Here is a 23,738-nt window from a genome sequence, read left to right on the forward strand (position 1 = left end):
TTGACTTGCGAGAAGACAGGCACCACGATCGAACGCACGAAAAGGACCCAAACTCGGCTCTGGTTCAGTCATGGGACACACATGCACATCCGTTCATTTTGAACCCAGATGATATCGACAGAAAGTTCCGATGGAAACTCATCTAGTCTTACTCCCTCTCGGGTTCTTCTCCATCCGACGACGCGCCATCGATTCTACCTGCTCTTTGTGCCTGTGCATCTGATCACTCCATCCGTGTCTTCAGTGGCTCTGATCAATCCCTCGAATCAGTCCCGCTGTGCCAGTCTAATCAATCCCTCTCCACAGTTCCTGTCTGTCAGTTTGTCAATCTGCCTCAATCTCTGTCTCTATCTCCGCCTCTGTCTCTACCTTGATCTCTATATCTCTGGCGCTATCTCTACCCACGTCTCTGCCGCTATCCTCACCTCTGGCTCTTGTCTCTGTTTGTTCGTCTGTCCGTCTGTCTGTCTGTCTGTCTGTCTGTCTCTCTCTCTGTCTCTCTGTCTCTGTCTGTCTGTCTCTCTGTCTCTCTGTCTTTTGGTCTCTGTCTGTCTGTCTCTCTGTCTCTCTGTCTTTTGGTCTCTGTCTCTCTGTCTCTCTGTCTGTCTCTCAAACCAATTCATTCTGTCTCTCTTCCTCCTCTCTCACTTTTCATGTGTGTGTGTGTTTGTTGTTGTTGTTGTTGTTGTCCTCTCTCTCTCATTTGTGTTTGTGTTGCTTTTGTTGATGTTTTACACACACACGCACACACACACACACACACTGACACACACTGACACACACTGATTTTATTTTATTTTTTGGACTGATCGCGTGCCTTGAATCCGATGTACACACACACACACACACACACACACACACACACACACACACAAGCGATCAGGGGCGATTGACAGTGACAAGGGTGGGGAGTGTAAGGCGACATCTATTCTCATCTTGCGCCAATACTGAACGAGGGCTGACGACGGGTGGTATTGCTGGGGGGTTGGAAGAAGAACGCGTTGGGATGGCGCGTCGTGCGATCGGAGGTGGGGGTAGGCGGTTGATGATGGCAGCGTGGGCGCCAGCTCTTGTGGCCCTGGTCGTGCTCAGCAGCTGTGCAAGCGTGATGAGCGTGCGGGTCCAGGACGAGACGTGTGATATTGTGGTGGCTGGGGGCTCGACTGCTTCGCTGGCCGCCGCCATCACGGCCGCCGAGGCCGATGCCAGCCTCACCGTATGCTTTACTGAAATCACCGACTGGCCAGGAGGCCAGATGACCGCCGGTGCGTGTCTGTGCAGCCATTTGAGCGACGCGTGCGACACGCCAAACACTCCGAGATCCGCCGTCCTTGATCTTTCAATCCAACCTTTCAAGTCAACTGAAACAACAAGCCAAGCTTGCTCTTCAGCAAGGTTCACTGACATGGCCACTTTCTCCGCTTGCAGGGGGCGTCCCGGCCATTGATTTTGGCTCTTGGAACGGCGATCCGGATAATCAGCCCGCCTCGTTTCGCGATTTCTTCTTCTCGCTTGATGGCAACCCTGGTGGCTGTACAGTCTCTACAAAGTGCTACCTTCCCAACAACCTCGTCTCTGATTGGTCAGCGCTCTCCGATCTAACCCCCGCTCATCGACAACCATCTCCTCCTGACGGCGCTCCTGACTCGGCATAAAAATTATGGTACCTGTTTAAATGCTTAGGATCATGCCTCGCCTGGCTCGCTCCAAGAATCTCAAGGTCCGCGCCAGAATTCTTCATTCCTCACACACCTTTCTCTCTCTCGCTCTCACTTCAGTCACCAAACAACAACAACACCACCACCCGTGCCGTCTGCCTCGATCGCTGCCAGCTTTGCTGCTTGAACGCCGTATCACTCATCTCCACCGTGGATGCCAGGTCTTTCTGCGCACTGCCGTTAAGAATGTGACTCGCGATGCCACATCCGGCAAGATTCTTGGTATCACGGCCATCCAACGAACCCCCACAGACCCGACCACAGAATGGGACCGGCTATTCAGCCAAGACATCGAAGATTGGTTCGTCACTTCACCACAAGCCTTGTCCCCCTCACCCCCGCTAGCCAATTCTCACTGCCATGCCTCTCGTTTGGGCACCACTAGGTACACGGTACAGGATTCGGTCAACTTTCAAAAAACTGTCATCAACTTTGCCGGTACCGTTTTCATCGAAGCCACTGAATTTGGAGACGTGCTCGTGGCCGGCGGCCTGCCTTTCAACCAGGGAATTGAGGTGTGATGCCCTTGCCCGAGCCCAAAGCATCCAGCCATCTCACTTGCTTCCTTTCTTCTAATTGTGCGGGCTGATGGCCATTGCTTTTCTCGCTGCAATGGCACATCAGATTCCCACTGAAGAGGACTGGATTACCGATTCCGTATGTGGCCAGGTCTGGACCACCACCTTCTACATGGGCTTACTGGCTGAGCCCCCGGCCGAGCCCCAGTTTGTGCCCCCGGGCAACAGCGAAGGCAACCCCTACCCCACGACTCAAGACCCCTCGGATTGGCATTACGGCTGGATGTGGCGGCGGTTAGTGCTACCGCATGCCGACCCCAGCGGCCTCAACTGAGTGTTGCCGCCTCGACCCGACCTACTTGAACGAGCAACAACTTGCCTTGTATTTAGCAACCAAGTTCTTCTTGCTTGGCCGAACCTGACTTTGGTACTTGTTGCTTTTCCCGGCGGCCAAAACATAGCGCTTTTTGTGCAGGCAACAAGAGTGACTGCGGTCCCTCCAACACCAACGTCGGCGACGTGACCCAGCAAAACCGCGAGAACGACCTCTTCACTGGCTATCCCCTCCTCTCCATGCCTGATATCCTGGCACAAGCGTCAGACTGGAAAGGTCAGCACCACGGGCGTAACCGTAAGGCCACCTCAAGCGCCGGGCCACCAACAAGAACCACTCACTCTCACATCTCATCTCTCCGTTTCTCCCTCTCACGTCAGGCGGCGTTGATGTCAATGTTCTCTCCATGATGGAGCAACGCGCCTATGCCTACTTTCATTTCATGAATGCAACGGCCCCGGAGCAGGAATGGCTGTCCCGCATTGTGTTGAACAAGACCACGCCTGGTATGTCCCAGCGCAGCGCTCGAGCAAACATGGCTCGCTTGCACTGAGTGGTGTCGTGCCGCCAAGGTTGATCCTGGCCACTCTCACTTGGTTGGCGCTCGCACAGGGACTGGACACGGTCTATCCAAGTTTCCATACGTTCGAGATACCCGCCGCGCCATTGGCTTGGACAATTTTAGGTTGGTCGATTTCAAATCAAGGGGCTCGTCGTCATACCACCTTTGGCCGTTCCTCATGATGCTGCGTTGCCGCCTGGCATGCACATAGGCTGACATATGCAGCCTTTGACTACTTCAACATGTCGTCGCCCAGCACTGGCTTCCGCTTCAACGATACGATTGCGCTTGGCAATTACAATGACGATGTCCATCACCTGCACATCTGCACCTACCCCGACTACATGCTCAACCATACAACCAAGCCATACTACATTCCGTTTCGCGCTTTGACCGTGGCCAATGCCAGCAATTTGCTTGTGGCTGGTACGTGCCCTCTGCGGAGTGTCGTTGGTGTTTTTGGGTCAACCCACGCGGTTTTTGATCCACCCCTGCCTGGACTTGACCTTGCTAGCACGTTTTTGCATCTTGCACTCGATGCTGCGCCGGCTCCTACGCTCCGCTTGCTCACGTTTGTGAATGCGTGTGTTTGCATCTCTATCTGCGTGTCTGTGTCCATGGTGGGTGCAGGCAAGACAATGGCACAGACCTTTCACGGCAACGGCGCCACGCGACTGCATCCCAGCGAATGGACCAGCGGTAAGATGTGCGGGATTGCCCAAAAGGGCACATACCTGCGGGCCATGATGTCAACGCCCCAGGACAATTGTGGCTCATGTGCTTCACAATGTCATGGCATAGGCGTGGCGGCCGGAGGTGCAGCCGTGCTCATGGTGCATCAGGGGTGGAGCACGTCTCAGGTGTACGACAACGTGGGCGTGCTGCAAGCCTTTCTCAACTCGAGCGTCATTGGCCAGCCGTTGGAATGGACGCAGGCCTCTTCACCTGATGTGCAAATTGGCTATTTGTGCGCCTTTGAGCATTGTATCGGCACAGACGCTGATCTGGATAACCGCACCCTATTCAAGAACGATACCTGTTCAAGCACCTGCCCACCCATGGGAACTAACGACTGGCTGGCCAATGAGCAATACTGGGACCTCGGCTTTGACAAGAAAACCGTGACGGCCAATCGCCCTACCGTGCTCAAAAAGTCTTTGGCCAACTCCATGACGCTCCCGCCCTCTGAGCTGCTCAGTGTGGCAGCTGGAACCCAGTGCACCATCTCGTCTGACTCTGGTTTTGGGTATTACTATTGTACACTGTCCTCTCCTCTCCCCGCCAAGACGGACAAGTAGGCGACTCGGTCCCCTTGCCGTCTGTCTGTGGAATAGAATGTTGCTTGCAAATGCATAGCCAGCCCATCATGCTCGCCCACCCTCTTGGTGGAAGATGAGACAATTCTTCACCGTGCCCCTGGATGTAGTTGGGCACGTTTTGGGGGAAGTACTCGGCGCAGGAGACGAGGGCAACTTCATACAGGGACGAGGAAAGCCATCTTTGAGAAATGTATCGTGTCCTTTATATGTTTACAATTGTTGTAAGAGAAGCAAGGGATGGGGCCCAGGGGTGGTGGCCGAGTGAAGAGAGAGAGAGAGAGAAAAAAAAAAGATTTTGGAAACGGACGTCATAACGACAAACTCAAAAACAGAGCGTACATATTGGAATAAAGTCCTTCATGGTGATGGAGGGTATTGTGTGTTGGTATTGTGTTGGCAGGGAGGCACTTAATGGCGAACACCAGTGCCATAGTTGGCGCCACCAGCCGCCTTGACCTGGTCGAGCACGGTGTCGTAGTCCAGCTCTTCGAGGGTGTCAGCCAACACCTCCTTGGCATATGACTGGAGTCAAGAAGAACAGATCGAGGCGGGCATGTTCATCGTCAGTATTGAGACTTGTCAAAGAGAAAAAGAGAAGAGTACGAAAAAGCAGCAGATGAAACCCGGTCGAAGGTCCAGTGGGGCCTACCTGGACGACTTGCTTGACAAAGGCCTTGTCGGTGGAAACCTTGGCCTTCTTCAGGGCGCCGACGTTGGGGCCGACCCAGGTAACGAGGACAAACTTGGCACGCTTGCTCAGCTCGTCGCCAGTTTCAAAGCGGACAAAGCCGTAAACACGTTCATCGTCCTTCATCTCGGCGAGAAAGTCGTTGTAATCGGAGCCCTGGTTGCTGACGGTGATGAGCTTGTCCTGGTAGCCAAAGGTCACCCTATGAACACCATCAGACCAGGCCGGGGTCATGAGGTGAGGCGAGGCACAGAAGATGGAAGGGGAGCGCGAAACACAGCATGGTTTTTTGAACCTGACAGCCAGTTCTCACCAGTTGGTTTCCGTGTCGTCATTGCGCACATCCGTGTACGCATCGTACATGACCTCCTGTGATGCGAAAGGCAGCCAGGGATGGTCAGGGGCAACGGCGGACACTCGGGCATGTAAGAGAAAAAAAGGGTATGACGGATACAGAGGAACAGGGCTCATACAAAATGAATACCTTGTCAATGGGCATGGTGGCGGTTCTGATTGTCCGGGTGCAGCGGCCACCAGACACACTAATAAGGATTTGCGAGATGGGCCGAGGTCAGCAATGGTGGGCGAAAAAACAAGGGCAGCGCGATCAGACCAGCGTGAGCATCACATTCCCTTCCCCCTGCTCTGCACAACCGTTTCACACAAGCGTACACGCATCGAGCCCAAAAAATTTAAAAAAAAAAATAAGCAAGGTACTCATTCGCAGATCCCCAATACTACCGCACAGACACGAAAGAGCCAGCAAGACCAAAAGACTTGACATTTGACACGCCACGAGCCGAGCTCGCGCGCTGCTGCACAATTCCAAACACAAACACAAACAAAACAAGAGGCAAACGTCCCACCAGACCACAAGACAACAACAACAACAGCAACGACAAGATCACCACCCCCCGACCTTTTCCCCCACAACGCGCCCATATCCTTGACCAAGCACGGCGCGTGTTGGCATCTCAGCCTGAGATCACCGCGCTCGCACTGCCACTGATTCGTCGCTACCCGCCCACCATCCAAAGATGCCAATCCCACCAATAGCATTCATTTCCTTCAAAAAAATACACAGCACAACGCCACCCACAACTGCCCGGCTGTCTCGCGAACATGCTCACCCTGTACCCATGTCCCTGGGATGGCGCAGCCATCAGACAGGGGCGCTGCCGTTTTGATGGTCCTCACCTCAAAAAAATCAAAACCAGAGAGAGAGAGAGAGACAAAAAAAAATGAGAGAGAGACAGAGAGACAGAGAGAGACAGAGAGACAGAGAGACAGAGAGACAGAGAGAGAGCAGGAGATAGAGAGTGGGAGAGAGAGAGTGGGAGAGAGAGACGCAGCACAGGCACACACTGAGAGACAGGGACAGGGAAACAGAGACATACTGGTGTGGGCGGTCAAAGGGGAAAAGTGTGTGAACAGTGTGTACATGTGTGGTGATGGGTTGTGCTCCAGCTTGGCAGAGAGAATGTCGAACAACAGGTGTTGTGGCGGAATGGTGTTGTCGTCGTTGACTGCTTTTGAGCGTTTGGTCAGGGCTGAAAGTTTTGAAGAGTTGGGCAGGCAAAAGTATCTACAGAATGATAGTTATTGCGCCTTTTGTGTCCTATTTCACTTTGGAGGGGGTTTTCTATTCCGCTCGAGCCAGAAGATCAAGACGTCGTGGATTATGGCGCTTATGGCAGATGGGCTATCATGATGGTGCAAGGAAGGCAAGCTAACAAATTGGCCAAAAGTATGGGCGGGCTGTACTCAAACGGGCTCAGCAATGTTTGCATCACACTATGCTTGGGATAACTTTATGGACCGACTGCAGCGACTACTATTGCCGCACGCACAGCCCACACAAGCCGTGCCTCGGATGAAGCAGATGCACCTGTAACCACGTTGCCGGGAGCGGATGCGGTGAGCGGGCATTGGGGCAAGAATGAGAATGGCGCCACGACAACTCGCCCAAGGCAGCTCGTAGCGGGAGCAGCGGTTAGATTCACGCACGTGGCTGAATTGCAAATGGGACCCGTGGTGTCGTAAAAGCAATCGCAATTGCTCACCAATTGACGAGCTGGGGCGGGTAAGCGACATAGCGACGGCCGTGAGAAAAACGAGCGTAGTCGGAGAGGGTGGGCAAGAAAGGGAAGGGTGTTCACCTCCAGAACGACGCGTGCTACGCCGCTTAGCAGGAGGGGCGCCGCCGTGTGCATGAGCATCTTGAGCATGGCCGCCGGCCGTGGCAGCAATGTCGTGTGGCTCGGCCAAGTGCTGTCGCAGTGCATTATAATCCTCAAACGATGCCGAACACCCCTATGCGAGCAACGGTGCACGAGCACAGGCAGATCAGAATCAGCATCAGGATCAATATCAGAAGCATGCGCGCACGCGTGTGTGCGTGTGTGTGTGGACGAGGGGCGGGGTGGCCAGCGGCGTCGTACCAGGTGGTAGCAGGCAAAACTGTGATCGTTGATGCCTTCGGCTACGGTGCAGTGCATCGCAAAGTGCGTCGTGATTTCCTTGTTTAAGATGGCCCCACAAATACCACATTTGGTCACCCGATTCTTGGTCTTGGGACTAGGAAGATCAAAGGGCCACCACGGGGTGAGGGACGAGGTTGGAGGTCGGGCAAAAAGGTCATTTCCGCAACCTGCCGTGGCGCAACATACTCGAGGGAGATGTTGACAAAGAGTTGGTGATCGATCAAGGGTTCAACAAGAAGAATTCGTCGGCGGCCGGCATCAATGGCTCCCACCTGCATATGCAAGGCGGAGAAAAGAAAATGCGTGCAATGAAGCAGTCATGGGCAGTAGCGATAGGCAGGCAGGCAGGCAGGCAGGCTGGCTGGCTGGCTGGCAGGAACGACGGGAAAAAAATACGAAAAAATGCTCTTGCGGACTTTTGGCGGCCCATATGCACTTGAACGACCCATATGCACTTGAACGACCCATGTCCGTACCTCGCCGGCTCGAGCCTTGAGTTGAGCATAGAGCTGGGCTGGACTTTGGTCGGGAGCCAAGTGCGGTTGTGCAATTTCGATGAGGGCATGAAGTCTGTTGGACGCGTCAATCTGTTCACTGCCTTCTGCGGACTGCAGCTCGGCAAGCTCCGTGGACTGCAGTGTGACCTGGACATCAACGCCGAGCGAAGACCTTCCATCAGGAATACGGCGAGCTGGCCATACGATCAAAGCGGAGACAGCTTGGGTCATGCCTAGTAGTGGAACAGAGTGAAGTAAGCGGACTGACCTGGTTGACTGGATCAGCAGCGGAGGCGGTGTTTTGGGCTGGCCCTCCAAGCAACTCGCGCTCCAGGGCCTTGATCATGTTGAGCTGGCGGTGCTCAGCTGAGTGAAGGGCCCGATCAGCTGGAACCGGAGCTGCTTCTGAAAGCTGCGACTCTTGCTGTAACTCGGGGCTTTGCTGAAATTCTTGCTGTGGCTCTGAACTTTCTTGTTGCCGCCGTCGCTGCTGGCCGCGACTGCGCACACGGGTTTGAGTTCGCTCCCGTCGAGGCCCACGACGCTTGCTTGGTGCCATCGGGCCTGGTGGCCGTTGAAAAGAATATCACCACTGCCGATGCCGCCGAGCAGACTCGGGTCGATGAAGCTAGCCCACCAATTTCAGGCCTCCACCCAACCAGACTCCGGCCCGCTTAGGCGACCAACCAACACGGGTCACGGATCCCCACCGCGGGTGCCGAACGTCCATCCGCGAGCGAGGCGGAGTCAGGAAAAAAAAACCCGTAAAATAAAAGAGGCGAAATGAGTGAGGAATAATACCTCATGCTGACAAATCACCACATATGGGCGTATACACCGACCCCCATCCCCTTGGCGACGCTTGTTGTTGTTGTTTTGTCGTCGTTGTTGTCGTTGTTGTCTTTGTTGTTGCTGAGGCTTGAGATGGATGCGGTCGAGCATCCGCGCCAGGCAGATCAGAGAGAGACGAGCGCTCAAACTCAAACCCTTCACCTCCGCCCTGTATACCCAAAAGGCAGCACTTGTCGCAACACGAACCCAATGTCGCCCCCCGACGCTGCCACTTCAACACACCCACACCCACACACACACACACACTCTCTCTCTCTCTCTCTCCCTTTCTATTTTTAAAACATTTCATCTGACATTTTGCGCTCTCTCTCTCTCTTTCTTTCTTTTGTGTGATTTTGTTGTTCAGCCACAACAAAACCTTTTCACGCCGTTTTGGTTTGTACCTCTGGGAGAGTACCAAGGTACGGCACTATCTCATGATATTATGCTCAAAGATTGCTTTTCTCTAAAACGTCTCCACCTCTTTTCGCGCATCTCTGTATTTGCCTCTATTTTACAACTGATTAGAACCCGATTTTCTGACACATCTCTGACATCCTCCCGACATTCTCTCCAACCTCTTAACATTTCCCCTCCCTCCACAACCATCTCTGCTCTCTGCCCAGCACCCATCCTCCATCTCTACCAACCGGGCTCTCTTACGAGGACGACACACACACACACACACACACACTCGGACGCAAAGGGTCGTGCGGGGCGGTATTTTTTGCGTGACGCGTCAACGCGACGCGACGTAACGTGTGGTAGACAAGTCGACAAGTCTAGGTCGGTGCTTGGGATCTGGATCATGATTGCACGTTTGCACCGCCCTCTGCACAATAACGTCACCTGTGTTTGGAGTCGATCGCACCGCCATCTCAACTCATGCCCCCGGCTCGCGCTGCCCCCAATTTATCACACAGCGCACGGCCATCAACAAGCACATAGGGGGGACGTTGCAAAGCCCGCTGGCCGCCACATTGATCCGGAGACAAACACAGTCACCAGTCTCTTGGATACAACACCTTGGACCCCCGCTCATCTTGTTTCAAAGCCGGTTCCAGCGTACACCACATCCTTGACGGCTGAGCTGTTTGTGCACACGTTCACGCTCGCCCCCCACCCGGACTGGCCGCCATGGACCGGGATCGGTTCGATTCGGTCGGTCGTCTGCCCGGTGTGGATGGCATGCGCCGCTCCTACGCCGTTGACCGTACCATCCATCGCGCCACCATGCCTGGCCCCGCTGATTACTCGCGCGTCGACTCGGCCCGCCGCTACGCCCCCCCACGCCGGGAATACAGCGACTATGCTGGCCCCGCCTCTAGTGGGCGCCGCTATGCCCCCGACGAACATCTCGCACCCACTGCCGGCGCCAGCACAGGGGCTGGCAACGATCAACGATATGTCAAACTCCTCGAACGTGACATTGAGGCCCTCCGCGAAGAACTCCGAGCCGCCCGCGAACGTGCTGACAACCCAGAACTCCTTCGCGAGCTGCGCGAAACTCAAGATGGCCTCCGGGCCGAAACACGCCGCGTGCATGAACTCGAGGCCCAACTCCAGGGCATGGCCGCCGCCGAGGATAAGCTGGCTGCTGTGCAAGCTGATTACGACCAACTTCGCGACGAGTTCCGGGAACAGCAGCTCCAACTTAACGGTCTCGAACGCGACCTCCACCACGCCGAAGATGCTGCGCGAAGCGCCGAGCAACGCGAAGACACCTACTCGGTTCGGCCCGCCCCTGATTCACATCATGCGAACACCCAGTCATTTGTCCCTCTGTTCTCAAACCTACACCCATGCGATGCGCGTGGCTCCTCCCCCCGTGTGTCTTAAGATTGGCATGAGTCAGCCCCCGCCCCTTCCCACACACACACACACACACACACACACACACACACACACACACACACACACACACACGCTTGGGCTGGCTTTTCCTCATCCCGACGCGCGTCTCAATGCCGCCGCTCCCTGCACTTCCTCAGGATCAGATCCGCCGCCTAAAGGAGGATATCCACGGTCTTCAAGTGGAGCTTCGGGAAAAGGAGCAAGCGTCCGCCTTGGCAGAGCGCCAACACCTGCACGACCGAGAGACGCAGGCCCTCAAGCACAGTCGCGAACTGACCGCGGCCCAAAACGAGGCGGTCGCTCTGCGCAACGAACTTCGCACCAAGGAGCAAGAACTGGCTGCCCGAAAGCAAACCATCGAGTCGTTGGAAGCGCGCTTCAAGAAGGAAATCGACCATACCAAGGAGAGTCGCGCCGCCCACGACCGCATCCTGGCCGAGCTTAAAGAATCCAAGGCCGCGCTCGAAGCCGATGTGCGTGCCGCCATGCAAGGCACAGCAGCTGCCGAGGCTCAGATCACGCGCAAGGATGAGATGATTCAACTTCTTGAAGCAGACACCAAGCAACGCGCTGAGCGCATTGCCCAACTCGAGGAAAAGAACGAGGCCCTCCGCGTTCAGTTCAACGAGCTGCGTGCCTCCAGTGCCGAGCTTGAGGCCGAGCGCAACGGCCTGCAGAACCGTGTCGCGGACCTTGAGAGTCAAATTGAGACGAGTGATGCCCTTCGTAAGGAAGCCGATGAACGTGAGGGTCGTCTCCAGGACCAGCTCACCGAACTCGCCGATGCCCTTCAAGCTACCGATGCCCAGCGACGTGCCGGAACCGTCCTCAACCGCGCAGAAACCGTGATGAAGGAGTTGGAGACGCTGCGTGCCACAGTGGCCGACCTCAAATCCGAGCACGGTACTCTCTCGCTGGAGAGTGGCGGCAAGGATTCCCGAATCGAGCAGCTGCAGGCTACCCTGGCTCGCACCGAGGAGGGCCGGGCCAACGCCGATGAACAAATCTCCAACTTGCGCGATGAACTGCTCCAGCGCACGCGTGAGCTCAAGGATCTGACCCTGTCCCACGAAGCACTTCACCGCGAGCACCGCGCGGCTTTGGAGAAGCTGGCTCGTGTCGAAGAGGTGGTTGCCTCCAAGGACGAGCACATTGAAAACCTGCGCACGCAGCTCCAATCCATCAAGGAGGACGGCCACGGCCGTGCCGATGAACTGCGAGACACCTTGACCCGCGCCACATCCGAGTACCGCGATGAGGTGGCTCAACTCAAGGCCGAGCTCTCGCGCCTGCAGACGGATTCCAGCTCGGACCGCCACTATGCGGCCGTCTGCCGCCGCTTGGGCCGCCTCCTGCGTCTGGACCCTAGCCTACCGGACACGGTCTTCTCTGAGCGCATCTACACCAACATCAATGAGCTCGTGGACAAGGTCGCCAAGCTCGAAGAATCGGCGCGCAATAATGCCGTCTACCCGCCGCCTACCGCGCTGGGCTTGACGCATGAAGACACGCTTCGCAACTCGTTGCACCGCTCCATGACCGGCGGTTTGGCCAGCAACGGTCTTGACACGGCCAATCGCTACGAAACGTCCTTGATGCGCGATGACCTGCGCCGCCGCGAGCAAGACTACGCTGAGCTGCAGATGCGTTTTGATTCCTTCGTTCGCGACGTGGGCCGACTCGTGGACAGCGCTGATCTGCATGACCCAGACCTGGTGCTGTCGACGCTCAAGGACAGCCTCCGTCAACGCCGTGCTGCACCTCCCAGCTCCGACCCACCCGCGCACCGTGGTCGCCGTCGCGGTGCCAACCCGAGCAGCTCACTGCCCAGCCGCCATGGGCGCAGCACGGGCCGACACGACTCGGATGGCAGCCGCTATGGCAACCAGCATGATGAGGACGACTACCAAAAGCTCAAGAAGAAGCTCTCGACGGCCTTGAAGACAATCGAGTCACAAGACATGTGGATCGACGTCCTTAACCGCAAGCTGGACCGCGGTGAGACGGGTGGCGTGCACGGTGGTCAGAGCCAAGAGACGCGACGCCTGGAGGACCAGATTGCCTCGCTCAAGCAACAGCTGCTGCATGCCACTTCACGTCCCGGAACGTCGCTTCCAACCTATCAGTCGGGCTTGGGTGCCGGGGCGTCTGATATCCTGGCGTTTAAGCACACGATTGCAGACCTGGAGGGTCGCCTGCAGAAGCACATTGAGTTTCGAGAGCGCCTCCTCAAGGCGCTGGGTATGGGCGTCATCTCAGCTTCGGACGAGGAGATTTTGCTTCGTGTTGAGCAGTTGGTTCAGGGCCTCAATCGCCCCATGACGGCCGCCAACAACACCACGAGTTACGGTGGCTATGGTGGCGTGCAAGCACCGATCAGCTCTGTGGGTGGCTCCCAGCTGCGGGCCACAACCCCTGGCTATGCCGACAGTGGATTCATGACGTCTGGGCACCTCAACGCGAGTCACAATTACTTGTCGCACAGCGTGCGCGTGGGCTCGAGTCACGGTCGCTACTAAAGCGCTGGTCGCTCGCCGTCGTGTTGTCCCAGCATTGACCATGACTTGTCTCTAGCTTTTGTTTCATATTCTTGCATAATCTTGCATAATCTTTTCTTTGTTGATCAAGTCTGCCGCCGTTTTACAGGCGTCTGCCCCCACTTGGCTAGGATGTGTACATGAACGGCTCTCAGCCGATAGCGCCCGTGGATGTGTGATGACCCGCTCGCCTGCTCGGTCCCGGGTGCATGTCGTTGGCTGCGGAGCGTCGAGGCGCCGTGGGTCTTCTTGTTTAAATCCCGCCCTCTCTTTTGCGCGCCCCCTTTATCATCGGGGGCTGGCTGCTGATCCGAAGCTCTCCACTTTGCTGCATGTTACTTGCGTGTGATAATAATAACATTATTATAATTGACGCTGGCTTGAATCTCTTGTGGGTTCTTTCTTGTTTTTTTGTCAAGGATCTCGGGCAATTAAAACATTTGGTGAGTTTGGCGAGGAAGATGCGTCCCCCAGAAATGTAGCTGGGATAGCACGGTTGCTCGACCCAGCGAAGAGGGCGGGAAACAACAACCGTTGGGCTCAACAAAAGAATTGGCGAGGCAACTGAAACGGCGTGCAAGCACGAGTCACACGATCCGAATCAATTGAATGGATGCAGACCCCGGAAGCCAAGCGTAGCACAAGCGGAACACAAGCCTGTCACAAGCTTGGAGGGGATGGAAGCGTCTACCAAACAGCGAAAACTCCGATTGGGGGACGAGCATGAGCTGGCACCTCATGACGGAGAGTTAGTGGCTTTTGGACTTTGGGCTGCGAGTGCGATCGCTGAAGATGAGGGCGAGCATGGAGAGGCAAATGAGGATGGCGGGGACGGCAGTGCGGAGGGCACAAGTATTGAGGCGACCGGCATAGGGCGGGGTCATGCACATGTCCAGGGTGTGATCTTCGGGTGCGGTGCTGATGGCGCCGGTGGCCATTTCAAAGCTAAAGTAAAAGATCTCGGCCAGGTAGGAGATGATGGCCCCCAAGCGGACGCCACGTTCGTTGGGGTACATGGCAGCGAGCAGGCGCATGACACCGAAGATGAGGATGAACTGGGCAGTGCCACGCACAAAGGCACCGCAAGCGTCGTTGCTGAATGCGGGCCAGGTGCCCTCGCGCCCTGCACACTGACGCGCCCAGCCTCCATGGGTGATGATTTCCTTGCCCAACTCATGACCGTTGAGCAGCATCACAAAGACGATGGCGTCCAGGATGAAGTTGATGGTCAATGCTGTGCGACTCGATGCCATTGTACCGGTGGGTGAATTCAGATGGCGGCCCGACTCAACTGCGACTATCAAGCACCATTTCCGCGTCAAAAAAAAAATGAATAAAATAAAAAAAAGAGGACGAAGGAGCACACAGAGAGCGTGCACAAGTGACACACACACAAGCACACACACGCATCCGCGCGCGCACGCACACACGCAGAGCAAGTCCAGGAGCCAGGGGCGACTCCTCGGACCAACGCCAACACCACCAGCGCCGTGCCCAGTCCCGACTGATCAAAAGGGGGGCGGGTACGTACCACTCAATAAATGTAAGACAAAATACCAACGGCGACACGTGCAATGAATTTGTCAGCAAAAAGAACTTTTTCTTTCTTTTTTTCTTTTTTTTCTTTTTTCTTTGGCTCACACTAATCAGATGTGCTATGGGGGGGGGGGATGGAGGCAAGGAGGTGGCACCGAAGGGCACCTGAGTGCAGTCACAGGGCGGGCTGGCTTGAGAGATGGTAGATGAATTATGCTTTGGCGGCAGCCGACACATGGGCACTGAAGCAGGAGAAACATAGCAAGAGGCCACGATCACACGAACAGTACATCCGCGTCAAGTTGGGGCAGCCCTCACCCACGCAGCGCTGCTGCTGGTACTTTTTCTTGGTTCGCTTGCCGGGCGCCGCGGCCTCATACGGCATCAACTTGATCAGGGTGTGGCTCACGGTCACCGCACCGGTCGCCTCGCGGTTGGCGCGCCTCTGGGCATCTCGGCGAGCACCCTCCCCCTCCATGAGCTCGACGGCCACCATACGACGGAACTGACCGCAGGTGACGTGCGTGCGGTTGCCGAAATGTGACCAGATGAGAAAGGCGTTGGTCATTGTGGCAGAGAGAATGTGGCTGAGGTGGCGCAGAGTCCACTTTGATGGCGCCCAGGCCTCCTCCAATCGGTGACCAAAGTCCTGGCGAAGCTCCTTGTGCTGGTCGACCGCCGCGCACGCCCTGTAAAAGTCGTCCATAACCTCATTGCGACGGAACGCAATGACGTTGTGTCCCGCGCGCACCTTACGCTGCGCACGGCCGAGCTTGGTCGAGCCGTAGGTCGACACCAGCTGTACAACGTACTGGCCGTAGTTGACCAAAAAGTGAGCGACGGGATACGGCACCTGGGTCTTGGTTGTTCCATGCCGAACACACAGCTTGCCAATTGGACGCTGCTTGGCCACCGCGTGCGCTGCTTCGATACCGTCCAGGTCTTGGGGCCAATGTTGATGCTGCTGCTGCTTGATCGGCGTGACTGCAAGCAGGCCGCGTCGACGCAGCTCCACGATGGCGCGGAGATTGCAAAAGGTGCTGTCCATGACCACCACGGCGCCACTCTCATTGAACGGGGCTGTCATGCGAAGGGCGAGCGCGCCAAGCGGGCCAAAGTCCAGCTCGTCCTTTGCTGCTGGCCCTGACCCGTCTTGGCCGCGGGCCAATTCCATCCGCATTATGACCCGCGTCTCGGCATCACAAAGGTTGTGGTACTCCTGGCTGGTGGGGTTTGGTTTGGTGGAAGGCAGGCGAAAGAGGGGCGTCGTGGCGCTCGGGTGCCTCACGCTGCTCTTGTCAAGACACATTGTGCTTGAAGGCGAGAAGAGCTGGGTCATGCGGGCATTCCAGCTATCAATCAGCTCCTCAACGGCCTTGACCTCGTCCGGCTCGCCCAAGGACAGGCTCAGTTGGTCGGCAATCTCCTGGAAGCGCTGCAGCGACATGATGGTGGAGACGGGCGGGTTGGGGTAGAACCGGCTCTCGACCGACCACAAATCATCCCTGGGCCGGGCATCGTCGGCGCAGCGCATCATCAAGCCGAAAAATCCCATGAGCTCGTCGGCACTGAGGGGCGACTCGAGGTGGGGCGTGGTCGCGGCAAGCATGCGTGCAATGGCATCCGGCGGCAAGAGAGCTCGAAAGAGACCGGCCGGTGAACACGTGCGGGGATCAATGACGTGCATGCGGGCACGTTTGCTTGAGCGCTTGTCGCCATCGATGGACCCATCAAGCTCTGCGTCCAGGTCGGTCCACTCTATGAAATCGGAGCTATCCCCGGCGGTTGTCGAGGTGGGGGCGCCAGCCGTGGCCTGCACGTCGACAAGGTCTTCAAAGTAATCATCCCCCACCTCCTCCACGTCTGCTTCCTCAACCGCGTCCTCCGCCGTGGTCTCGGCTGCTCCCGTGGCCACTGCCTCCACGCCCGGTGTGATGATGGCGCGCTGAAAGGCCACCATGCCCGTAAACAACGTGTCGTCCAAGCTCTCATGCCGAAGCCGATACATCAGGCGCCCGCGATGCACCCCACGACCCACAACAGTCAGATCCGTCACCACATCATTCTCCGACACCGGCAGCGTATCGGCAAGATCGCGCGGAAGCAGAAATCGCTTCCGCGCCGACACCACGGTCCCTGGCGGATGTACCGGCATCGCGAACGATCAGTCAGTTGCAACGGAAAAAAATTACAAGAGAGAGAGATGGAGAGAGAGATAAACAGCAAAGGCACAGAGGTATAGCACAACTACCACATGTAACAGATCAAGACGAAGCAACACACACACACGTATTACCACATGTAACAATGCGATAACAAGGGATGTTATTTGGTGTGGAAAGTACCACATGGAAGAGCAAAGTAACACATCCGACGGAGACGGCGTTCGAAAAGGAAAGTTTTGTCTGACAAAACCGACGGTGATCATTATTTGTCAGATTTTGGCAATGGAGGTTGATTTATTTCAGAGGGGTGTAGTTTAATCTGGTCTCCCCCGCGCAGCTCCGGCGCAGCAAAACGGCAGCGCCGGCACGATTCCGGAGTCCTTCAGCCAGCCACGATCGTCCCTCTGGGATTCAATCGTCTTATCCGAGGCCACTGGCTGCCAAACCAAAGACCAGTCTCTCTCTCAGCTCTGAAACGTGGCACGTGAAGACCTTTGTCCCAGTTGAGACCATCTTGCTCGCTCCTCCTCTTCCTCCTCCTCCTCTGGCTCTGCCTCCTCTACCTCCTCCTCCTCCTCTACCTCTACATCTACATCTACATCTTCTACCTCCTCCTCGACCTCCTCCTCTACCTCCTCCTCTCTACCTCCTCCTCTCTACCTCCTCCTCCTCTGCCTCCTCCTCCTTCTCTACCTCTACCTCTACCTCTACCTCCTCTACCTCTACCTCCTCCTCCTCTACCTCTACCTCCTCCTCCTCCTCTACCTCTGCCTCTGCCTCTACCTCCTCTACCTCTACATCTTCCTCTCTGCCTCTGCCTCTGCCTCCGCCTCCTCTCCACCCTCTCTACCTCCCCACCCCCCACCCCGCCTGCCTCCTCTCGACCTCCTCTACCTTCTTTTCTGACCTTGGATCGGGCAAGATGTGGTTGTTCATCACAGTGGTGCTGGCCTTTGTGGGGCTGGCGGTCTGGCTGCGCGAGCGAGCTCGCATGCGATTTCCAGGCGGATCACGGGACATCCTGCTTCATATGACAGGATGGCTGCAGGGGCTGCGAACGGAGGTGATTCAGGGAGATGTGGCGCGCGCCCACCACGTCCTCGTGTCCAAGGGCAGCGATAAAGGGCGCGTGATTGAGGAAAACATGATGCTGCCCGTCTGGACGGACGGGTGCAGCATCGAGTCGTGCAACGGTCGCGTTTGGCGCACCGTCCGCCACAGTTATGATCATTTCGTGCGCCAACTCCCTCCCATCGAGGATCTCGAGACCTACTGCCTCCAACACACACCCTCCATCACCGCCGATGCCGGCGTCCTCGACTCCCCGGGCATTGCACGCACCGTGCTTGCCGCCTTTGGCCAGCACCTCTTTGCCGACGCCTGCACACCACAGCATCTGGATGTGATTGAGGCCTGTAGCTGGGACATTCGCGCACACGTGGCCATGCGCACCAATGGTCACGACGACCTCAAACGCGCCTGCAACCGCACCATCATCAATCTGCTCGAGCAGAGCGCCTTTGAATCGCCCCCCGACCTACCCGGCTGGCAACACCCCCTGGCTTTTAGTGCCGTCATGCAGCCCTTCTTCATTTCTCCATCGGTCAACTTTGTGGACATTGTCATTGCCCTGGATAACTTGTGTGACCTCCGGGCCAAATCCGTCCACTGGCGCAAACAGGGCTACGGGCGCGCCAAGATGGACATTGTGGCGCATCTCGTCGAAAGCATCCGCATCCGCCATCCCTTCCCGATGCTTGAACGACTGCATGGTGACACCCAATACTTTATCGCCCTCGACTCTTTCTTTGCTCCCGGCCACCCGCAAGCCGCCTTCAACCCAACCCAGTGGCATGCCGAAGGCATGTACCAAGATCCCTTGCACAGCCTCATCTTTGGCGCTGGCCCACGCAAGTGTCCTGGACGCACCATCGCCTGGGCCAGCCTCCCCGCCCTCCTCTACCGTTGGCTCGAGCTGGAAGCGGCCGGCCACCTCACTTGGCGCCCCGCTGACCGCCACCGCTTCTCTGGCCGTGACCTCGACAACGCACCCACACCCATGGCCGAAAGCCTCCATGCTGCCGGCCGCATCGTGAGCTGCCTTGCCAACCTCGCCTTTGAAACAAGGCGCCCAGAGTACACGGATGCGCCCCCAGCCACCCCCCTTGCCACCCTTCGATCTCGACGCCCCAACGAGTAGCCTCCACATCTTCTTTGGTTCTCTTGTTCTTGCCCTACTCCTTGTCGCGATTGTACAGTTAATCTGGTCTGCTTCAGTCGCTGCCCTGTTCTGGTACGAGAAACAGATATATTTTTAATTTGGCTTTTAATCTAGGTTGTCACAAGTTGATTCGAAATACACCAAAGTCTTGCTGTTCCCAATCTCAATTCCCATTCTTGGCCGTTGGCTAGCAAAGCTTGCAAACCTGTGTGGCATGAAGTGGCCGGCTTCAAAAGCCGTACGTCTCTTGCAACTGGGTCAAGAGCCAATGATCAGCATCGTGCGTGGTGCGCAGCACCTGGTAGGCTCGGCGGTGCCAAAGCAGGGCAAGGGCCTGTTTTTGTGCAAGATTGGCCACGTCCCCAAGCCGATAGTATTGCAAACCACAAAGAGGATTGTGCTCTGGATAAACATGGTCGTAGGCCAGGGCCAGGTGCTGACCGACGGGCAGGGCGATGTCTTCGAGCCGGCCGCACTCTGTGGCCACGTTCTGTAGCCGTGTCATGATGCTTGTCAAACTGATGTTCGCTGGATGCGCCAAACTAAAAAACAAGCAAGGCAGCAAAGTCGGTAAGAAGCGTGCCAGGCCCTGTTGTCATGTGTGGCATGGCACAAGCCACAGCGCAAACACCAGTCGAGATTCCAACAAGCGTACCGACGCAGGATGTTGTAGCCCTGCAAAAGGCAGACAAGCTCTTCCTCGGGCGTGGACCAGGCATAGTCTTTCAGCGTTTCGGCGGCCCGATACAAGCTCAACAGACGCTGGCGCTCCTCGGCCTCGCATTCGAGCTCATGTAGCATCTTGCCCGGAAGGCGCATCTCAGCGGCCGTGACCTCGGGAAGGGCATCTAGCTCAGCCAAAGCACCATCCAAATCTATGTTGCCGGAGCAAAGGTGAGAAAAATGCTCAAGGTTAGCTCGCGTTGTCTCGCCGACTCGTCTTTTGAAAATGAAGCACGATGCACGGAAAAAAAAAAAAAAAGAAAAAAAAGGCGGGGAGGGAAGAAGGACAGCAAACACCATTGGTGCAGACAGGCAGCAGCGCAGAGGGTACATGCCTTTTGCAGAAGGCGGGGCAGCGGCGAGACGAACGAGTGCGTCTGGGTGAAGTCCCGTGAGTTGCTTGTCACGTGGACTGAGGTCCGACGATGACGCTGTACAAAGAGCACAATCGCATTCAAAACCATACTGGTCCCCCAAATGGCTGTGACGTTGGCCGGTGGGGGCGTAGAGATCAATGTAGCTGTGACACAGCTCCTCGCCGACGGCAATGTCCCGAAGTGCCTTGACGGCTTGGGCATGCAAAGGTCCGCGGTATGTCATGACGCAGTTTGGCTCGCAGCTGTGGTTCAGGATGGCGCCCCATGGATAAACGCCAGCACCGCGGGGCAGCAGCAGCTCATCCCAAATGCTAAAGTTGTTGCAGTCGGCCCGCTGCAAAACGTCCATGACGCGCTGCTTGTCGGTGCTGCCTGGACATTGGGTCACCGCAACCAACTGCAAAACGTCGTCCAGCTCCTCGGAATTGAGGGTGGGGGTGTGCTGGGCCATGGCCCAAAAGTCGGCACAACGAGGTTGGCGCACGGCACTACCAGGGTCGGGTGAGGCTTGCTCCGACTCCTTGTCCTCGAGCTTGGCGCGGCGCTCAAGAGCCACCAAAGTCGCGACCGTCATTGCCGCCTATGCCACGCAGACCATGCACCATGTGACAAAACGAGCATCGTCCCATTGTCTGGCGCGTAGAGCCAACACCTGCCGCTTGGTGGGCGTTCTTCTTTCTTCTCTCTCTCTCTCTCTCTCTCTGTGCGACGAACATACCGCATCGATAATGTGGGGTGGTTGAGGGTTCTCCGGCAGGGTTTGCAACAGCTTGCAGACGTGTTTGTGTGCACGCTTCCAGTTGCGCGTTTGGCAAGGCTTGCTGCAGTAGGCGGCGGTGTGACAGAGACTGCAATTGGCCAGGCGATGCTCCGGTTTTTCGGACACAAAGCAGTCTTCACACCGACGGGCCACGCGCTCCTCATGACGCAAAACAAAGGCAAGAGGAGGATTCAACAACACCGTCTGCCCTCGGGCCAAGGCCTTGGTAGCCCGCACCGCTCGGCCCCGCCCCGGCACCCCCACCACCTCAAACATCTTCTCGAGTCGGGCTCTCTCTCTCTCTCTCTAACTCTCTCTCTTTCTTTCGAGCAGATCGCGCTATTGAGGTTGCTCTCTGGAAAATCCATCATGACAGCAACTCTCTCTCAATGTGTTGAGAAGTACGCCTTGAATCTCGTAAATAATTCACCATGCGTTTCCTTTCTCTGGACTTTTCCTCTCTTTCTTTTTCTCTCTCTTGTCTTTTTTTTGCGCAAAAAATAAAATAAAAATGGCGCTGGCGGGGGAGGTGGGGCGGTTTTTGCGGGAGGAGGCACCGGTGCTGGGACCGATGGTGATTCGAGATTTGACTCAGTATCGCGATGGGGCGCAGTTGACAGCACTGGAGCAGCGGCATGTGCCGGTGTTTGCGTTCAACGTGCAAAGGCACGCGTGTCACATCATGGCACGCGTCTACGAGCGGCCGTACAACCCTGCGGCCGCCCAGGCTTGGACGCTGCGGTGCAGCGTGGCCGTGGTCCTGACGCGGCAGGTGCCATCACAAGTGTTTACCGACTTTGCCACCAGCACCGGTCAAACTACGCTGGCACCATACTACGCCAGCTTGCCTCTTGTGTGGCTGGCGCGCGTGCAGAAGCGCCTGCTGGCGCTGCACAAGCTACCCCCAGGTACGGCACCCGCCTTTGACTTTTGGGCTGAGGTGAGCCACACCAGTGCATTGCGGGTCAAGCCAGCCCAGGCTACCCTTTTTGTGTCCAGTGGGAAATTTTTTGTTCCCGCTCGTCTCCCGCCGGACATGCTCTTTCACAAACTCAAGCAAGGCCTGCAGCGAGGCCAAGCCAAGCGTCGCGCACCAGCGGCATCGGCCACCCAACGCCTCGAGACGACCACAAAGGACAAGCCGTCCAAACCAAACGCGTCTCAGACCGCAACATCTACTACTGCTGCTCCCAGAACAGGAAAGGCAGGCTTGCGGAGGACGCCCGGAGACTCTGGCGCATCCCCGGCCCCGACACGACAGAGTAGCGGGGCCCCTTGCAAAGTGCTATCGGCGCGGCTGCCACTACATTGGACGCTGGAACCCGTCCGGCTGCTGCAACACGTATCACCGACACGCCGTGCGCGTATTGTTGCTGAATGGTGTGCCTGCCGGCCGGACGCTGCACCCACACTTCAGCGAGCCGCTTCGGCGGGATGTACGTTTATGGGAGATGACGGTGGGGCGGCCCAGGGCAGTTGCTGGCTATGCGAGCATCGAGCACCCACGGGAAATGAGCTTCAACAGCATATATCATGCGCGCGGCATGCAGCGACTTGTTGGATGACCACGCCCTATGAGGGGGCGGTTGCGGCGTTGCAGGGGGTGCGGCAGTTGGCCGGGTCATCACGGTCCGCCCGCTGGCAGCGCGCGGCTCAGCCCATGCTGGAGGTGCTCAGGGAGCTGGCTGCGGCGCGATGTGCCGCGGTAGGGCATGCCCCTGCGGTGGCAGCGCTCACGGCGTTGCTGGACGACACGGTGGGGTGGTGTCGGCAACACGAGTGGTGGACGGGGCTGCATGCCACGAGTCAAGCTCTGGAAGCATCCTTGGCTGTGGCCGCTGATGACCTTCGTGTGCAGGCTGCTCACGCGGCCAAAGGCCGGGATGGCGACCCGAATGGTGGTCTAGTAGCAACCTGGGTACCAACGTCCCTCGGTGGTGCTGCGGACGCCGCCGCCGTCACCACCACAACAATGACGACAGGGACGGCAACACCAGAGAGCATGGTGGGCCCTGCGCTCAGCGAAGTGAGTCGAGTGGTCACGGCAAGCTGTTACGCAGACCCAAGCCTGTTGGATACGCTGAACGACGTACTGGGCGTGCATGTGAGCCAGCCGGACCGGGACGCTACGAGCGTCACCGGATCGGAGCTGGCAGCGTGGATGGCTCATCGTGTAGATGTGGCCAAGCGACGGGCGCAATTATTGGCTTCGTTACGACCAGCAGGAACGCTGACGACACGGGTTGTGGAGGACGTGTTGGCTCCGTTGATGCGGAGCATCTACGCTACGCTGCAAGTGTACGTACACCTGCCGGCTTTGGATCCGCAAGATTCAGAGTGGACGCAGGCAAATGCTTTGGTGGAGTTGCAGTTGGCGACGTTTGAGAGCATGTTGTCGCATTTGAATGTATACGATGCTTGGACGCGCTGTGATGCACGAGCTCTGGATGTGCCCCATCTCCGGGCGCTTCGCCGGCAACGACAGCGCCCAAGTGAATCGGGCTGAAGAACATGAACGATCATGTGAACAACCATGGTTGTGGAGAGATGAGAGTATAAACGAGTTGCTGTATAAAAGCAGACAAGCGGCCTGGGTACGAATCGAGTTGAGCTTC

General features: G+C 56.9%; 7 protein-coding genes across 7 annotated transcripts; 4 read left to right on the forward strand and 3 right to left on the reverse strand.

Annotated features, from left to right (window-relative positions):
* Positions 1 to 108: 108 nt before the first annotated feature.
* Positions 109 to 4,430, forward strand: MONBRDRAFT_27772 (uncharacterized protein; the record flags this gene model as incomplete). The annotated part of the gene is made up of 13 exons (XM_001748140.1): positions 109 to 655; positions 1,068 to 1,265; positions 1,429 to 1,582; positions 1,684 to 1,720; positions 1,880 to 2,019; positions 2,104 to 2,233; positions 2,343 to 2,530; positions 2,698 to 2,846; positions 2,951 to 3,076; positions 3,183 to 3,255; positions 3,344 to 3,558; positions 3,763 to 3,831; positions 3,934 to 4,430. The coding sequence occupies 13 exons, from the start codon at positions 109 to 111 to the stop codon at positions 4,428 to 4,430; spliced, it is 2,523 nt and encodes an 840-aa protein (XP_001748192.1).
* Positions 4,431 to 4,650: 220 nt separating this feature from the next.
* MONBRDRAFT_38203 (uncharacterized protein) lies at positions 4,651 to 8,678 on the reverse strand (the record flags this gene model as incomplete). Its single annotated transcript, XM_001748218.1, has 7 exons — positions 4,651 to 4,973; positions 5,101 to 5,341; positions 5,453 to 5,508; positions 7,581 to 7,716; positions 7,809 to 7,894; positions 8,099 to 8,266; positions 8,388 to 8,678. 7 exons carry the CDS (start codon positions 8,676 to 8,678, stop codon positions 4,860 to 4,862), a joined length of 1,092 nt encoding a protein of 363 aa, XP_001748270.1. The 3' UTR covers positions 4,651 to 4,859.
* A 1,409-nt stretch (positions 8,679 to 10,087) lies between these two features.
* On the forward strand, positions 10,088 to 13,323 carry MONBRDRAFT_10463 (uncharacterized protein; the record flags this gene model as incomplete). Its single annotated transcript, XM_001748141.1, has 2 exons — positions 10,088 to 10,681; positions 10,942 to 13,323. 2 exons carry the CDS (start codon positions 10,088 to 10,090, stop codon positions 13,321 to 13,323), a joined length of 2,976 nt encoding a protein of 991 aa, XP_001748193.1.
* A 767-nt stretch (positions 13,324 to 14,090) lies between these two features.
* On the reverse strand, positions 14,091 to 17,032 carry MONBRDRAFT_27775 (uncharacterized protein; the record flags this gene model as incomplete). Its single annotated transcript, XM_001748219.1, has 2 exons — positions 14,091 to 14,638; positions 15,163 to 17,032. The coding sequence occupies 2 exons, from the start codon at positions 17,030 to 17,032 to the stop codon at positions 14,091 to 14,093; spliced, it is 2,418 nt and encodes an 805-aa protein (XP_001748271.1).
* Positions 17,033 to 17,964: 932 nt separating this feature from the next.
* On the forward strand, positions 17,965 to 19,242 carry MONBRDRAFT_10466 (uncharacterized protein; the record flags this gene model as incomplete). The annotated part of the gene is made up of 1 exon (XM_001748142.1): positions 17,965 to 19,242. The coding sequence occupies one exon, from the start codon at positions 17,965 to 17,967 to the stop codon at positions 19,240 to 19,242; it is 1,278 nt and encodes a 425-aa protein (XP_001748194.1).
* A 250-nt stretch (positions 19,243 to 19,492) lies between these two features.
* On the reverse strand, positions 19,493 to 21,399 carry MONBRDRAFT_27776 (uncharacterized protein; the record flags this gene model as incomplete). Its single annotated transcript, XM_001748220.1, has 4 exons — positions 19,493 to 19,805; positions 19,919 to 20,138; positions 20,424 to 20,943; positions 21,082 to 21,399. 4 exons carry the CDS (start codon positions 21,397 to 21,399, stop codon positions 19,493 to 19,495), a joined length of 1,371 nt encoding a protein of 456 aa, XP_001748272.1.
* A 235-nt stretch (positions 21,400 to 21,634) lies between these two features.
* MONBRDRAFT_27777 (uncharacterized protein) lies at positions 21,635 to 23,629 on the forward strand (the record flags this gene model as incomplete). Its single annotated transcript, XM_001748143.1, has 1 exon — positions 21,635 to 23,629. The coding sequence occupies one exon, from the start codon at positions 21,635 to 21,637 to the stop codon at positions 23,627 to 23,629; it is 1,995 nt and encodes a 664-aa protein (XP_001748195.1).
* Between the last annotated feature and the right edge of the window lie 109 nt (positions 23,630 to 23,738).

The sequence above is a fragment of the Monosiga brevicollis genome, genomic scaffold (genome assembly GCF_000002865.3).
Source record: "Monosiga brevicollis MX1 MONBRscaffold_21 genomic scaffold, whole genome shotgun sequence".
Taxonomy (NCBI): domain Eukaryota; class Choanoflagellata; order Craspedida; family Salpingoecidae; genus Monosiga; species Monosiga brevicollis.